Source organism: Nicotiana tabacum, chromosome 24 (assembly GCF_000715075.1).
Source record: "Nicotiana tabacum cultivar K326 chromosome 24, ASM71507v2, whole genome shotgun sequence".
NCBI classification, from domain to species: Eukaryota; Viridiplantae; Streptophyta; class Magnoliopsida; order Solanales; family Solanaceae; genus Nicotiana; species Nicotiana tabacum.
In genome coordinates, this window is record NC_134103.1 from 97,027,960 (window position 1) to 97,046,244 (window position 18,285).

The 18,285-nt window shown below is 34.8% G+C and overlaps 1 protein-coding gene across 1 annotated transcript; it reads right to left on the minus strand.

The window, feature by feature from the left end:
* Nucleotides 1-10,375: 10,375 nt before the first annotated feature.
* Nucleotides 10,376-13,796, minus strand: LOC107828055 (uncharacterized). The gene is made up of 7 exons (XM_016655301.2): nucleotides 13,657-13,796; nucleotides 13,503-13,561; nucleotides 12,383-12,516; nucleotides 11,509-11,654; nucleotides 11,255-11,326; nucleotides 11,013-11,114; nucleotides 10,376-10,920 (listed from the first exon to the last, which is right to left on the minus strand). The coding sequence occupies exons 1-7, from the start codon at nucleotides 13,706-13,708 to the stop codon at nucleotides 10,745-10,747; spliced, it is 741 nt and encodes a 246-aa protein (XP_016510787.1). The 5' UTR covers nucleotides 13,709-13,796; the 3' UTR covers nucleotides 10,376-10,744.
* Nucleotides 13,797-18,285: the final 4,489 nt, after the last annotated feature.

The window sequence follows — 18,285 nt, forward strand, 5'->3', positions numbered from 1 at the left end:
ATAATAAACGAACGGCTGTGAGAAGCTCTTGGCCACAAATTCCTCTCCCTAATAAACGAATCGCTATAATATTTTTCTTATTTTGAACAGTATTTTTATTTATATTTATCTTTACATTAAAAATAATTAAATTTTGATTACTTTTGAAACTGTAGCTATTTATCAATAATCACTTGTAAATCTGATTATTTTTAAATTTCAGTTGTTAAAATAGCACGGGCTAGCCAGTTTTCGAACTGGTAATTGAAAAATAGCCAGCGTTTGCAAAGTCATTAAAAAATAACTATTATTTTGGCACAACATGAAAAATTTCAGCATAATATACTAGAGAGTATAGCACCTATGTATGAACTTCCAGCATATTATGCTGGAACTCCAGCATACGGAAAGTTCCAGCATAATATACTGGAGATTGGAGCACCTGTGTAAGAGCTTCCAGCATATTATGTTGGAACTCTAGCACACGAAAAGTTCTAGCATAATATATCGGTGATTGGAGCACCTGTGTATAAACTTCCAACATATTATGTTGGAACTCCAGCACATTATAAAATTCCAGCGTGTTATGCTGGGAGTTCACATGTAAAAAATTTAAACTCCAGCGTATTATACAGGAATATCTTCCGTATTTTGAATAGTGTTTTTATTCAGATTTACGTTTATCTGAAAAGTGGCTAAATTTCGATTACTTTTAAAACTGTGGCTATTTATCAATTACCACTTGTAAATCTGGCTACTTTTGAATTTCGGTTGTTAAAATAGCACAGGCTAGCCAGTTTTCGGACTGATAATTGAAAAATAACCAGCGTTTACAAAATTATTAAAAAATAGTCATTATTTTGCTACAACACAGAAAGTTCCAGCATAATATACTAGAGAGTGGAGCACATGTGTATGAACTTTCAGCATATTATGCTGGAACTCCAGCACACGGAAAGTTCCAGTATAATATACTAGAGATTGGAACACCTGTGTATGAGCTTCCCGCACATTATGCTAAAACTCTAGCACACGAAAAGTTCCAGCATAATATACTGGTGATTGGAGCACTTGTGTATGAACTTCCAACATATTATGTTAGAACTCTAGCACATTATGATATTCCAGCGTGTTATGCTGGAAGTTCACATGTAAAAAATTCGAACTCCAACATATTATGCTGGAATATTTTCCGTATTTTGAAAAGTGTTTTTGTTCAGATTTATCTTTATATGAAAAGTGGTTAAATTTCGATTACTTTTAAAACTGTGGCTATTTATCAATTACCATTTGTAAATCTGACTACTTTTGAATTTCGGCTGTTAAAATAGCACGCTTTAGCCAGTTTTGGGACTGGTAATTAAAAAATAGTTAGCGTTTGAAAAGTCATTGAAAAATAATCTCTATTTTGCTGTAACACGGAAAGTTCCAGCATAATATACTGGAGATTGGAGCACTTGTGTATGATTTTTCAGCATATCATGCTGCAACTCTAGCACACGGATAGTTTCAGCATAATATACTGGAGATTGGAGCACTTGTGTATGAGCCTCCAGCATATTATGCTAGAACTCCAGCACATTATGAAATTCCAGCATGTTATGCTAGAAGTTCACTTGTAAAAAATTCGAACTCGAGCATATTATGCTGGAATATTTTTCGTATTTTGAACAGTATTTTTGTTCAGGTCTATCTTTACATTAAAGTGGCTAAATTTCGATTACTTTTGAAACTGTCGCTATTTATCAATTACCACTCAAATCTGGCTATTTTTTAATTTCGATTGTTAAAATAACACGGTCTAGCCAATTTTCGGAGTGATAATTGAAAAATAACCAGTGTTTGCAAATTCATCGAAAAATATCCATTATTTTGCTGCAACACGGAAAGTTCCAGCATAATACTGGAGATTGGAGCACGTGTGTATGAACTTCCAGCATATTATGCTGGAACTCCAGCACACGGAAAGTTCCAGCATAATATACTGGAGATTGGAGCACCTGTGTATGAACTTCCAGCATATTATGTTGGATCAGTATATTATGCTGGAACTCCAGTATAATATACTGGTGATTGGAGCACATGTGTATGAACTTCTAACATATTATGTTGAAACTCCAGCACATTATGAAATTCCAGCGTGTTATGCTGGAAGTTCACATATAAAACATTCGAACTCCAGCATATTATGTTAGAATATTTTCCGTATTTTGAAAAGTGTTTTTGTTCAGATTTATCTTTACATAAAAATTGGCTAAATTTTGATTACTTTTAAAATTGTGACTATTTATCAATTACCACTTGTAAATCTGGCTATTTTTGAATTTCGGTTGTTAAAATAGCACGGTCTAGCTAGTTTTCGGACTGGTAATTGAAAAATAGCCAGCATTTGTAAAGTCATTGAAAAATAGCCACTATTTTGCTGCAACACAGAAAATTACTGCATAATATACTGGAGATTGGAGCACATGTGTATGAGCTTCCAGCATATTATGCTGGAACTCCAGCACACGAAAAGTTCCAGCATAATATATTGGAGATTAGAGCACCTGTGTATGAGCTTCCAGCATATTATGCTGGAACTCTAGCACATTATGAAATTCCAGCATGTTATGCTGGAAGTTCACATGTAAAAAATTCGAACTCCAGCATATTATGCTGGAATATTTTTCGTATTTTGGACAGTGTTTTTGTTCAGATTTATCTTTACGTTAAAAATGGCTAAATTTTGATTACTTTTGAAACTGTGTTCTATTTATCAATTATATCTTGTAAATCTGGCTATTTTTGAATTTCGGTTGTTAAAATAGCACGGGCTAGCCAGTTTTCGAACTAAAAATTAAAAAATAGCCAGCGTTTGCAAAGTCATTGAAAAATAGCCATTGTTTTGCTGCAACACGAAAAGTTCCAGCATAATATACTGGAGATTGGAGCACGTGTGTATGAACTTCCATCATATTATGCTGGAACTCCAGCACACGGAAAGTTCCAACATAATATACTGGAGATTGGAGCACATGTGCATGAGCTTCCAGCATATTATGCTAGAACTCAAGCACATTATGAAATTCGAGCATGTTATGCTGGAAGTTCACATGTTAAAAATTCGTATTACAACATATTATGCTGGAATATTTTTCGTATTTTGAACAGTGTTTTTGTTCAAATATATCTTTACATTAATAGTGACTAAAGTACAATTATTTTTGAAATTGTGAGTATTTTTCAATTAATACTTGTAAATCTAGCTATTTTTGAATTTCATAGACTCGAAGTAAAAATAGTTTTTGAAGTAAAACGAAAAAATATATTTGAAATTGAATTGTATTTGGACATGTATTGCACTTGAAAAAAATATTTTAGTTTACCGGAAGAAAAACATTGATTACTTGAAAAAGAAGTAAAAATTTACTTTTTAAAATTTAAAACTGGTCTTCAAAAATTTAGTTAAATGAAAAATATTTTGAAGATCAGTTTCGTAAACAATTATGGATGAACGGGTCCTAAGAGTGTCAATAGTTTTCCACCAATATTCGTGTAGCATGAAAACTAATTAGGGGGGCGTTCCCACCAATATAAAAAATTTGTAAATTATCCACCCGTCACACAATTGTAAAAGACTTAGTTGGATTTATGAAACGTATCATTTTACCGTATAAGAATATTACAATTATAATCTAACAGTTAGATTATTTACTCTTTTTGTCACCCCTTAAAGGTTTATAGTTTTCTAGATATTCTTGATTTTTCTTTCTATAGATATAGTTATTCGAGCAGAAACTATATTTTAAAAAAAACATTTGTTGGAAAAACATGCCAACAAAGAACGGTTTCTTTATGTGCATATGCGTAATAAATCCAATAATAAAGGCATGTAACAAATAGACTCAAGGCGTTAATGATCTGATTTTTCAGAATAATGTAAACTTAAAAACATAAGGCGAAAAAATCTAATCGAAAACATATAGCCGTAAATTGCAGAAGGCTATATGCATTTTTATAGCATAACCACATGTATATATATCATATTTCTCAAAGTTGAACTCTATTTTAGTCCTCTTCATTTCTGTTTTCGAAGAGTTTAAGAAAGCTACTCTAAGAATGTAACTGTTTTATATTTTTATGTTGTGGAGAGTTCTCCAAACAACTGATTTTATCAACGGAAAAAAAAAAACTTTTTTCACTATTTTGTGGTCGACAGAGAAGACCTTCCAAATATTCGCACTTGTCGATTAGGCCATACTGCTTTGAAAAGTACTCTACATTATTAGCTTCGAAACATGTGGTACAATCAATGACTGATTAGCTACTTGCGATGTAAAGTGTAGCTTGTAAAACTAGAAGACAGTTTGGTATATTCAAGTCTGATAATTAAGTTGTGGAAAGTGTAAGTTTCTTTCTTACTGAGCAATTTTTGAAGAAGAAAAACGGGCTTGACAATATACTTCCTTTCTGAGCATTACTGGTACACCTATTGTGATTCTTAATTTATATAAGAATATTAAGAATCCCAATGCTTATTATATTCATACATTCGTTCCATAAGAAAGTTTTGAATTCCAATTAATTGATCATTTCTCATTCAGTAAATCTTAGTATCTCTTTTAAATGAGTTTCTAAAGAGTCAAAATATGTACTAGTAACGGACTACTATTCTATGCAAGGGATTCCAAATTTCCAATACAATTATCAATTAGCTTTATGTATATATGTATACTAGTGAGAGTATGCCCGGGCCCAATAACTATCTAATATTGTTGTTAAGTGTCACTCACTTTTGTATTTAAATTCGTCATGTTATGATTATATATGGTAAGAGACTTATGTCTTTAGGAGCTGCTTATAGCAGTCGATTATTCTTTTTTTCTTTTTTTTTTTGTAAATAAAAATTAAATATGTGAATAATCCGCATCTATATGTATATTTTTGGTTCTCTGATAAATGTTGGAGTGCAGTTTTAGTTTCATTATTAGAAGATACTCTTATGTTAGAGTTTATCTTAACACGATCAATAGTTATTTCAAAATCACTTAAAATCATTAATAAGATAATTATTTACATAAAATATTTTGTTACTCTATATATTATATCGTTAAACAAAACCAATGCCGTTTGCTTATCTGTGTGTTGTATTTATGCTTTTCCGTAACCTAGTAACTGTGAAATTTCACTTCCCTTTTCAATCTTGTCTTTCCGATTCTGCTCCATGTAGATTCCAATGTTGAGCTAAGAAAATCTTTTTCTATGTGAAAACTTGGTTATATGATTTTTGGACCTCACCTTATTGGATACTACTATTTAGGAGTGATATTTAAACGTGCGGGTCATTTCAGATATGGACGGGACGAAAAAGGGGTAATACAAAAATAAATAAAATATCTGACCCAATAGGAATAGAAAATAAGTTAACTGGTGGATAATATGGATATCCATATTATTTATGGCTTCTTGAATATGATCAATCTTGGAAAAAAATTTAGTTTTCTAAACTTGAATAACCCCAATTTGAATCTTTGCAAATTAATATAAAAGTTAAACATATTGGTTATCTATTAATTATTCATATTTTAAGTGGATAATATAAATCTTATTCATATTTAACCAATTTTAAAAAAAAAATTATTATCCAACTCATTTTTAATGAATAATATGAATGAATTATTTTTTCATTCATTTTGCCACCACTGCTACTATGTATTACCCATAAAAATCAATGCTAAATTGGTGAAAGCTTTTGGTAGGAGTCGCATTTCATTTTCATTGTACACAAATCCATAGTTCGATAAGATTATTAGTCTTAGCATCTCAACATTAACCACTATACTAATGTCCTGTTAGAAATTCAATAATGTGCGGCAATAATTTTCTATCCTACAGCAAAGAACGAATATAATTTTTGACCTAGTAAAGAAGTACTACCTCTTGCACATGTAATATTGTCACTACAAAGAACACGAATATAGTCCTGTTTCTCCAATTATTTTTATCTGGTATTTCAATTTAAAAAAAGTTGGTTCAAGATATTGTCACTTTAAAAAATTAAGAAGGCGTTAATTATATCCTTACAAATAGGAGATAAGAGTAATTTAGTTAATTATCTCTTATTATTATTAACGAAATTGAATTATTTTTCTTTAATAAGTATATCAAACTCTTAAAGGAGTAGATAAAAGGATATGAGGGTGTAACTTGAGATACTCATGTGGGACCCAAATATATAATGGAGTAGTATATAAAAGGTTGCAATTAGGGGCGGGTGTCGGTCGGTTATTATGAAAGTACGGTTCGGTTTATCGGTTTCGGTTTTGTAATATTAATAACCAAATCAAACAAAAGTATTTACAGTTCGGTGCGGTTTTTTCAAAGTTCGATTCAGTTATTTTCGGTTTAATTTTTCGGTTATTAACGGTTCAAAATTGTGTTTTCTCCTTGCTCCTTAGGAAGCTGATCAGTAACTTGCTTTCTGCAAAGCGGGCATGTCCAATTGCGCACAGTAGCCAAGCGTCCACACACTCAACGTGAAAAATATGGCCGCATTTCGGCAGTTTCCGGCAACTATCGCCACCAATCACGTCGTTGAGGCACACCGCACAGCATCTGCCTCCGTCGCAACGGTCATCCTCGACGGCGAACGACGGCGGCAAGTGATTGTCAGGGCGGAACCACTGTAATTTGATAGTACAAATCAAGAAAACGGTTGTGGCGGCGGCTGTAACGGTGGTTAATAGATTAAAATGAACGTACATGGCCTTTTGCTTTGGAATTTCTCAAGTGCTCTATGTCACAGAGGTGAGAGGACTAGAGGAACCCTAAATCTAATTTTTGATTTCTAATTCTAAGGTGGGAACGTAAGTCAGTAAGAGTAAGTCACTAAGTGACTAAGTTTTAGGTTTAGGTTATATTGGGTGGGCTTTAAATGGGTATTGGACTTTTGGGCTTCAGCCTTCAGATGGGTAATAAGTTTTGGACTCTTAAAAGAACCCATATGTTCAAACCTATTTTTCTCAATTAATACCCAAAATTTCGGTTTTTCGATTTAACCGAAAATCGAAACACCAAAATCGTAAACTGCACCGAAAACCAAAATTTAATAATTTAAAAACCATACACCGACCTAATAATCGATTAAACCGAAACCGAAAAATCGAAATTCACGGTTCAGTCGGTTTTACATGCGTAAGGCAAAGATGAGAAGGTTTGGGTGGGACCAGGACGTGCTGTCCACGTGAGGGAGTATCCACGTGAGCGAGTACTATGTAAGGCAACAATGCTGTATGGAAATATGTGTAATGACGCACAAGGGAAAGGGTAATTTTGTAACACATTCAAAATTACTCCTATATACAACAGCTAAAGTAGAATTTCTTTTTGACCAATCATATTGTTCCATTTCAACTGAAATGACTAAATTACCCTTGATATCACAAGCATTGACCTGCTGTTTGCTTATTCCCTTCTAATAAGTAGTAATAATGTGTATATACATTCTAGTAACAGATAGCACGGGCCCAATAAACATCTGTTAAATATTGGATTACTATAATTTTTGGGATCATTATACAAATAGACAATCAAATTTATTATTTATTTTTTTAGTCGGTAGGTATAAATTATACACTAATAATATATGATTATACATAATATATAGTACATGAATTATACGTATATGCTACACATACCGGCTTGTTTTAGCTTTAAGTAGTTAGATGGACAGCTATTTAATTTAATTCATCATATTTTTTTTGTTGTTAAAGAACCTCTTGAGTTAATCTTATATCACCTAAAATAATTGAAAAGAATTTTGTTATATAATTTTGTTGGTCCCAACTAGTACTTAGAAATCAAATTTTAGAAGGAGTTTGTTTTATGAGCAAGTTGTGCTAATTAGCATGAGCAATTTTTTTTGTTAAGTTATGCCGAATGGCATAAAGATTTCTTTTTATAACATAAAAGATTTGTTGCCAACTTAGACACAAAATTCATTTAAAGTGATTTTGATATTTTTGTCAAAATAAATACTCTATCTTTTTATCTATAGCATAAAATTTTTAGTGATGCGTTTAGACAAGAAATTCATTTTGAGATTTTTGTCAAACCTTTATTGAGCTTCATATTCTCCCATTTTAGAGGTGGATTATGTTTTTAATATGAAAATTTTCAATCCCCTTTCAAGTACAGGATATATACACTCCAAGGGTGAAGATTCTTGTCACTTTATACTTTTACAAGTTTTATTGAATAATCCACTTTATTTATTTAGTTATCAAATTGTCATACTAACAATGAACATACCTTTTCCTCCAATAATTGAAAGGAACAATAATCATATATAGTTGCATTTATTTATCAATTAGTAAAATTTATTTACAAACCATTCTTCTTCTCACGGGTAAGTGAAAAGTATAATAATGGTATATAATTCTTTGTTGAGTCCTTTCCCTATCATAGTAATAATTAACACAATCTAATTATGACCTTTTATTTTTCATAGTACTAAAAAGCATAATAAAGTATATAATTGTCTCTTTATTTATTCATTTGTCATAGTAATGGATAATTTTATTTTTTTTACCTTAAATTGACTCTATTTTACTCTAACCAAAATTCTTTTACCCAAAATAATTACTATTATTTCTATAAGATTTTAGAGATGAATATGCTAAAGGTAAATCAATTTTAAGTTACAATGACAGAAATAAAAGATTTAGTTTTAATTTACAAAACGAATTTATTTTGTTTATCCAAAAAGGACCTACTATTATTTTATATAATATTTTACAAATGAATATGCTAAAGTTGGATAAATTTTAATTTACAATAAAGGTAATGATTAAGTTTACACAAATGATTTTTTTTTTTTTTTGTATGCTATGAAGTTTATGTTGAAGAAGAAAATATTTGCTCACATATGCCAAAAAAGGCACTTGTGAATTGTGAGAGCATGTCACTTTCATGTGACATCAGCAGTTGTAGTGCCTTTTTGGGCATTGAAAGTAGGATGTACTATTAGTCACCTACAACAACCCAGTATAATCCGACTAATGGGGTCTGGAGAGGGTAGTGTGTACGCAGACCTTACCCCTACCCTGTGATAGAGAGACTGTTTCCGATAGATTCTCGACTCCCTTCCTCCAAGAACTCCCCACCTTGCTCTTGGAGTGACTCGAATTCACAACCTATTGGTTGAAAGTGGAGGGTGATTACCACTCAACCCACTCTTATCAGGCTGTACTAATGGCTGTACTATTAGTCGAATTTACAAAATTGTACAAGTGTATTTATTGTAAAAAAGGTGCAAAGTTAGGGGCAAACTGAGACATTGAAGAAAGTACTACAACCCAATCCATTACCTGTTCAAGGATGCAATGGAAATTAGAGTAAATAGTGCTGATTTTTTCGGTCAACATCAAGTCTCGACACCAGAAGGTGCAATACAGCTCAGCAAGAAAAATATATAATTCCAAAACTACCCCTACGCCAGACAGGCATGTTGACTGCTGTGTGTATTTCCTTTTAGTATAAGTAGAAATACACACTATTATGCTGAATAATACTCCATACATACAACAACAACAACCCAGTATAATCTCACTAGTGGGAATCTGGGGAGGGTAGTGTGTACGCAGACCTTACCCCTACCCTGGGGTAGAAAGGCTGTTTCCGATAGACCCTCGGCTCTCTCCTTCCAAGAACTCCCCACCTTACTCTTGAGGTGACTCGAACTCACAACCTCTTGGTTAGAAGTGGAGTATGCTTACCAATATAACAACCCACCGTCGTCAATACTCCATACATAGTCAGATAATAAAAAGAGATCACAGTAAGTATCAATTAGCTTTATCTTGATAATGTTAATACACGTTCTTACTCCACACTCTATTCTGTATACATAGATCCCTGTATAAACTATAGTTATTCATGAAACGCTATATAGCTCTAATACATAGCACTTATTTCTTTTCAATTTAATTTTAAAGGACCAAGCTTTTGGTCGGAAATTAATAAAGTCGACAATAAGGGAAGACAAAGAAGTTGTTTCCAATAGACCTTATGCTTTCCTGAGCCGAGGGTCTATTAGAAACAACCTCTCTATCTTCACAAGGTAGGGGTAAGGTCTGCGTATACACTACCCACCTCAGATCTCACCATGTAGAATTATACCGGGTATGTTGTTGTTTAATAAGGGACAAGATATATGGAGTAGCATTATTTACCTGCATATTTTCCCCGGCCTCAGGACAAGCTTTCATTTTTCTTTTAGTGATAGCAACAGAAATTCAATTTTTGTACCGCAGGGCATATGATCCTCTATGTCAAGTATTTTGTTGGGACTATAAACATGGATTAGTCCTTTTAGTTAATGTAAATTAAGCTGCTCAGAAGTTGCAAAAAAGCATGGAGAAAAAATGCATGAAAAGATCTGCATAAGATACATTAGAATAACAATACTTCCAACAAGCAACAACCCGGAAACATCAAATGAGCCATATCGGGCTGTGCGTTACATGTCGTAAGGGGACTTACCTCTATACCAGGTGGCTTCACGTGTCCCGAGAAGAACAAACAAAATCCCCATACACCACCCATAAAAAGGGGTATTGCAGAACATGCGCGAGCCCCATCTAACGGAAACATGAAGATATGGCGAAGGGTATAGACCCCTGTGCCCTCACGATGGGGTTAGCCAGCTTTAGAAGAAAGTATCCACAGAACCAAGCATAAAGCTAAACTCAGTTCCATCGCTCTTAAAATTCATTGAATTATCTTATACTGCTTCAATGGCACTCGGTTCTTCGAGCTTAATGCAATACACACGGGATCCCAAATGATTTACTTCAAGACCGGTCTTTTCACATCCTGTGAAAAAGAGTGACTCGTCTTCCTTCCCTATCCTGCGCCTCCAGCTCATTAAGAAAGCTGGCCGAGGCAATGAGCATGTATCTGGCCGATAAGTTTTGATAGATCAGGTTAAACAACCTGATTAGTGCTGTATAAGATAAATAGGCAAGCTTTACAAAATGTACAAAACTAACCCTTTTCTTCGTTAGTTCCAGAACCTGTTTCATTAACTTTTGGCTTGTAGGATTTCAAGAGAAAGCATAGGGTCTTTACCAAGTTCTCATATTGTTTCACATCTGCAAGTAGCAAATGAACAAGAAAACGGAGGGGAAAGGTTAGAAGATATGCACGAGAGATCTGATATATCAAGAGCGCCTAATCCATGTAAACATAAATCCGCTACAGGGTAATAGCAAGCCTGAGGCGAATTACTTACATAGTAGGATATCACTTGCTATTATGAGGTCCCAGTCTGGATCAGCTATCGGAAAAACATCTCCCCATGAATCTGAGAGCAATAATACAATGTCAATTTATTTCTCTGAAGTTTGCTCAAAAGAGCATAGCTTGTACTATATCAGATGAGAAGTTACATGTTTATGGTGTATAGTTTTCTTTCTCCCCAGGGAGGATTTTCATCACAGTTATAAAAAGGGTATATGAATAAACTTCATGGGAGAAAGAACTAACGCCTTATGTGAGGAAGGGCTGGTGAAACGCCGTTCGCCCGACAATTATGTGCTATGTTCTCTTCAACATCAGGATCATCATAGTCCGACGTTGTAATATCAAGTTGAAATGATTTTCTCAAGAAGATGGCCAAAGCTCCAGTTCCACTGTGACAAAAATCAAAAGTTAGCACAAGGAAGGACACAGTAAGAGGAAAAGACACCAATTGACATTTTTAAATTAACGTAATAAATCGTAATTCTTCTCTTCCACTTCCCTCCTTTCAAAATTAGATACACATGAGAGCCAAGAGGGAATAAATAAAGCAAATAAATAGAACTCTTTCAGAGGATAGCATGACAGATGCTAATGAGATTGCAAATTGAATATATGGTACAATATAACTTCACAAACCAGAACCGCAAATCATTTCTAAAACATTCATGAAGCAAAAATATTCCAACAAAGCAGCTACTGCTCAAACTGCACACTTTATACAATTCAGATTGTCATATCGGGATCCTGCTTCATCTTTGATTGTGCTACTGAAGATATAAGGAGTTATCTATTCTCCTTGTACCAAGAAGTGCTTTTACTGAAGTTCTTTATTACTTTGTGAAACTTAGCATTATAACTGAAGGTATCTTAGATGGAATGACACTCGTATAAAAATTGGCTAAGGACGAAAACACGTCATAGAACATTGCTAATATGACAGTCTATAATGAAAAACATTATTTGATTTTGAACAAGGAAGTTTGTTTCTTCTCAAATTTACAAGGAACATTTCAACAGGATTGCAACAAGCTACGACCCTTTAGCAGAGAGAACATTGAAGAACGTCTAATCTTTTAGGATGAGAGGACAACACATTAAATGCTTTTTAAGGTATTACCTGCCGAGCTCAATTATGCGACGCCCTCTAAACCAGGATGTATGTTGCGCAAGCCATTCTGCAAACGCAAAGGTCCCAGGCCAAAGCAAATTAGCATTCAGCTGGTGAAAAGAGAATTCTTGGATGAGCAATTCCTGTGGGCAAGCCAAAGTGTATTAGTTTCCATGCTTAGGAACGCAATAAACAAAATACTCACATATCCCCCCAACACATTTACTTTGGCATAAAGACAAGAAAACAGCAGCATTGTGATAAATCATGGAAACTTAATTTGATTCCCCATAACTTCTGATAAGCAATGGCGGATCTACCTTGTGCATTATGGGTGCTCAAGCACCCATTGTATTTGGAGACAAACACTTATATAGAAAAATTAATAATTATCAAATTAGCACCCAGTCAAAGTAGAAATTTTCAAATTAAAGATAGTTGAGCACCCATAACTTAAAATTTCTGGATCCGCCACTGCTGATAAGTGAAGATTTGGTCAATTAACTGAATACTGATCTCAAACTGTATTTATTTAGCTAGAAGATGGTATCAATGTACAGTAAAAAATAATAACAAAATCGTATATTCTCCCAGGTAATTGTCCAAGGGAACTATACATAATATTGGAAAGATTCCTTAGACTTTTACTTCGCAATTTGCAACCATGATATTCCTTTTAAACCTACAACTAGAGTTGATAACCAGCATGCAACTAAAATTTTCAATGCATAAAACAAAAAGATCACATCTTCATGTAAATATGCACACAGTAAAAAATGACAAGACCAAATTAGTGATTTAACAAATGTACATACATCAATCTTCACCTACATTCACTTTATAGAACTAATACACAAACCCAATAAATCTTCAGAAAGTGGAGAGTCAATCACTAACTATAATGTCAAAATTGATTTTGCTTAGTTAATTCTGGTATTAAAATGAGAATCTTAAAGTTAAATTATTTATAAATATAGAAAGGCGTGTATTCTTTTTTGGGACAGAGTGAGTAACTGCTATACTATACAATTTCTGGGAACCCAAAATACAGAATCAAGAGCTGAGCACAAAACACAAATAATAATAAATTTCGTTGGGGGTATTTATTGAAAAATATGATTGAACTCACCATTCCAGGGAACTGGTGCCTCCTCTCCACATTTTGCTGGGTCTCCGTGTTCTCTTCATCTGCCAAAAAAAAACCCCAAATCTCTTTAACTAATATAAAATGAATGCATTTTGAATCCTTTAGGAATATTGTTAGGAAATAGTAAAAGGAGTACCAGAGGAGTTGCCGCCGAAGAGGGAAGAAGGAGAAAACAGAGCAGCATCCATCACTGTGATTGGAAAATTTGGGAAACGAGCAAGACTTGATTATACAATCATTTTTGTTATTATCAGACCTGCCCCTATGTTTTCTGTAAATTACAAATTACCCCTCCCCGGTTCTTTTATTTTTTCTCCAGTAAGCCCTCATTTGTTTGAACTATACCAAGGTATGAATCAACAACAACAAACTTAGTATAATCCTACAAGTAGGGTGTGAGGAAGATAGTGTATACACAGAACTTATCCCTACCTTCAAGAAGGCACAAAGGTTGTTTCTAATAGACCCTTAGGAAAGGTAAAAGGAAGGGCAACAACAAGCACATCAATCAGAAAATTGAAGCGAAAATACAAAACTAACACTAGGTATTGCAATCAGAGAACCGAAATGAAAGTAACAACAAGTAATATGCCGCTTTCTTGGCTTTCACTTTGCCTTGGACCTCACTGCTCCACCACCAATCCCCTTTGCGGCCACCTGATGAGCCATTCGAGACCCCCAATACCTCTTTAGCAGTCTCCCTAATGCAATTCGAAGTCGCGGTCCACATACCACTCACATTTCCACTACTCCTCCATGCCCCCATAGCCAGCAACTTATCCCCCAATTCCTGGGCTCTATCTTTAGTCAAATCTCCCCATTTGATCCTAGGTAGACCATACACAACCCTTTTTCTTTGCTTCCTCATCTACAAGTCCATGATCAGGAGCCTATACAGGGTGGTGAGATTCTCACTCGGATGACCTTACAGTCCGCACACAGACTTCTTTCAGACTTTCCAAAGAGCAGATAATCAATCTGGGTCCTGGCCACCCAAATCTGAAAGGTGACCAAGTGCTCCTTCTTCTTTGGAAAACTTGAGTTAGCTATCATCAAATCAAAAGCCTTACCTTCAAGAATTTACCCTTACCTTCAAGAAGGCACAAAGGTTTTTTCTGGTAAACCCTTAGGAAAGGTAAAAGGAAGGGCAACAACAAGTACACCAATCAAAAAATCAAAGTGAAAATACAAAACTAACACTAGGTATTGCAATTAGAGAACCGAAACGAAAGTAACAACAAGTAATATGCCGCTTTCTTGGCTTTCACTTTACCTTGGACCTCAGAAATCCACCACCAATCCCCTTTGAGGACACCCGATGAGCCTTTCGAGACCCCCAATACCTCTCTAGCAGCTTCCATAATGCAATTCAAAGTCGCGATCCACATACCACTCACATTCCCACTACTCTTCCATACCCCCATAGCCAACAACTTATCCCCCAATTCCTGGGTTATGTCTTTAGTTAAATCTCCCCACTTGATCCTAGGTAGACTATACACAACCCTTTTTTCTTCGCTTCCTCATCTACAAGTCCATGACCAGGAGCTTATATAGGGTAGTGAGATTCTCACTAGGATGACCTTGCAGTCCGCGCACAGACTTCTTTCAGACTTCCCAAGGAGCAGATAATCAATCTGGGTCCTGGCCATCGAAATCTAAAATGTGACCAAGTGCTCCTTCTTCTTTGGAAAACTTGAGTTAGCTATCATCAAATCAAAAGCCTTAGCAAAATCCGACAGTGAAGTTCCACCTCCGTTTCTAACTCAAAAATCGAAGCCGCTATGAATGTCATCGTAATCCCCAGAGGTCACCCCAATGTGGCCATTGAAATATCCTCCTATGAAAAGCTTCTTAGTGTGCGGAATACCACTCACAACCTCACCCAAATCATCCTATATGAAGGTATGAATCGTTGAATCTTAATTATTTAGATCCCAGTCATTAAGTTATTTTTTATTTTTAGATCTGTATCTTAATTATTAAGATTTCAATCATCAATAGTGTTTATTTTTCTTATTTTACAGTCACTTAATCGAATAAATCTTAATGATAAAGGTTTATAACGAAGTCAGAATATTATTAAAATGTAACCATCCGCTTTTACTCTTAACCACTGTCACCGCTTATTATTATAAAAAATTATCACCTAGGTACCTACACCACCACTGTCCTTAAAAGCGGAACACCAAAATACTTACCTCAATCGTTTGTCAAGGAAATACCTACCCAATTACTAATACTCCTACTAAGAATAGTATTTCTTGAGATATGGGGTTACAAAAATTTTAGACTTGGAGAAGTCAATAAAATGTCACGACATATCACAAAATTCATGTAGTATATCTAATTTGATGACATCACACACTTTCTCAGAACTCTTCTATTTTTGGTCAACTGGATACTATATATATAACTATTCCAAAATAATTACATCATAATTTGAGAGATTAGGCTCTCATGAGTTTCTGTGTCATTATTTTGCACCCCATTAGTATTACAACCATTAACATTCCTTGTAAATACAGTTCATAGGATGTCTGTCCACATTGCCATATTTACAAATATCGGCGGAACTGCCAAAAATTCAATACTAGCAAAAACTCCTTTTCTGACTCATTCCTTTGCGAGGAGGTCCGCTACCTAATTCTGTTCCCTAAAGATCTGCTCCATCAATGACCTGCAATAAAAAATAATGGAGTTATAATGGAGGTTTCCATCTTTTATAGTTTTAGTAACTTATTCAAAGTCAATGTTAATCTCTAGTGGTATAAGGTTATGATCAAGAGCTATTTTTAAACCCTGGCAAAGGGCTTGAAGTTCTGACCTAATACTGGTGGTGTGTGGCAGACCTTTCATATAACCTAACACCCAATCTCCTCTATTATTTCTGAATACTCCACCAACTCCCCCTATTCCTGTATTTAAACAAGTAACCCTGCCAGTGTTGTGTTTGTAGGAGCCAATGGGTGGAGGCTGCCATTTGATATAGATAGTAGTTAAGCTTTTTGTCACTGTATTGAACTGCTACATGATAGTATTTTATAGCTCTAGCAATGGTTTGGTCAATAGGGATATAGTTTCTCCTTTTTTCAAAGATATTATTGTTCCTAGTTAGCTAGATGCTCCAAAAACAGAAAGGTATAAGGGATTTCTAGTCAATTGTGTCATTGAAAGGCATATTTTTAACCTTATTCCAGGTTTGTTCCCAATTATTTAAAAAAAAAAGAGATGTGGGGGTAGCATGCATGGTTAGCGCATTCCCGTGACATATTTAACCAGAAGATTTTTGCATTAATGCATTCAAAAAAGATGTGGTTGATGTCTTCTACTTTAGAGTTATAAAAATAGCATATGGGGCAGACATTTAAGCCAATGCTGTGCAGTTGTTTTCCTGTTGGAAGCCTGTTGTGTTGCATGAGACAAGTGAATATTTTAATTTTATTTAGGACTTTAAGTCTCTAAATCCAGCTAAAGTGGTCTGCCTAGCCATTATTGTGATCCAACTCATAGTCAATGAAGGAGTAGGCAGGTTATATACTGAAAATTCCATTATCGGTGGGTTCCAGATAAGCTTGTCTTCAGCATTGGTAGTATAAGGGATGAAGGTGGATTAGATAACATTGGTTATGCTCTGGGGCAAAGGGTAATGTATTGCATTGAAGTTCCAATCCCCATTAGAATATATGGAATTAATTTTCAAGGTCGATTCATTACTTTGCCATGGCCCATGAAAAATGGAGCTTAGTGGTTGCATATTGGGGATCCAATTATCAGTTAAGAAATTAACTCTATCCCCTTTATGGATTACCCATCTAGAAGCTTTAGTGCATACCATCCAGCCCTCTTAAATGTATTACCATGTCCTAGTTTTGGCTTTAGTTTTGCTCTGCCTTCCACTATAATGTTTTCCCATTAAGACCCTAGCCTAGATTGTGTCAGTGTTGTGGTACAGTCTCCAAGACAGGCTGGTGAGGCTGGCCTTGTTCTTCATCTGGGCCTGTTGTAAGCCAAGTCCCCCCTCATTTTTTTGGCATAGTGACAATATCCCATATTACTAGATGCATCTTTCTTTTTTCTGAAGTGGTACCCCAAAGAAAGTTCCTTTGGATTCTATTAATTTGGTTAGTAACATGTGATGGCATCTTTATGTATTGCATCACACGGGTAAGGATACTTCCCAATCTTTCTTTTGCTAAGGTTGTACAGTCAGCCATGTTTAAAAACTTACTTTTCCATCCAGCCAGCTTTGTGTTCATGTTATCAATGGTGAATTAGAAGACCCTGTTAGTAGGCTTTTTTGTGGAAGATGGGTAATCCCAGGTACTTGCCAAACTCTATACTTTTTCTAATTCCTAGCATTGAGCTACAGAGATTGGCCCTGTCCTCATTATAGTTGGCAGAGAAAATAGCTTTGGATTTCTAAAAGTTGACATTCTGCCCTGATGAAACATTTTGAAATCCTCTAGTGAAGTCAAGATAGTATCATAATTTTTTCTATTGGCTCTAGTAAATAATGTAACGTCATTTGCAAAGAATAGGTGGGAAATTTTGGGGCCACCCCTGCTGATGTTGATGGGGAGCTAATCCTTTCTCAGAACAATCTGATCAATAGTCCTGTAAAGCCTATCCATGCAGATAATGAATAGATAAAGAGATATGGGGTCTCCATGCCTGATCCCTCTAGAAGGGTAGAAAAATTTGGTTTGGTTCCTATTGACCAGAAATGGAGATGGAGCTGGAATAGATACAAGAAAGGATCAGA

What these genes read in the sequence shown, in the direction of transcription:
- LOC107828055 (XM_016655301.2), bottom strand. Translation starts at nt 13,708, where the DNA reads ATGGATGCTGCTCTGTTTTCTCCTTCTTCCCTCTTCGGCGGCAACTCC. An exon ending in CGCATAATTGAGCTCGGCAG is followed by an intron (nt 11,655 to 12,382) that starts GTAATACCTTAA and finishes TTTTTGTCACAG; the next exon opens with TGGAACTGGAGCTTTGGCCA. An exon ending in AGCAAGTGATATCCTACTAT is followed by an intron (nt 11,115 to 11,254) that starts GTAAGTAATTCG and finishes TGCTACTTGCAG; the next exon opens with ATGTGAAACAATATGAGAAC.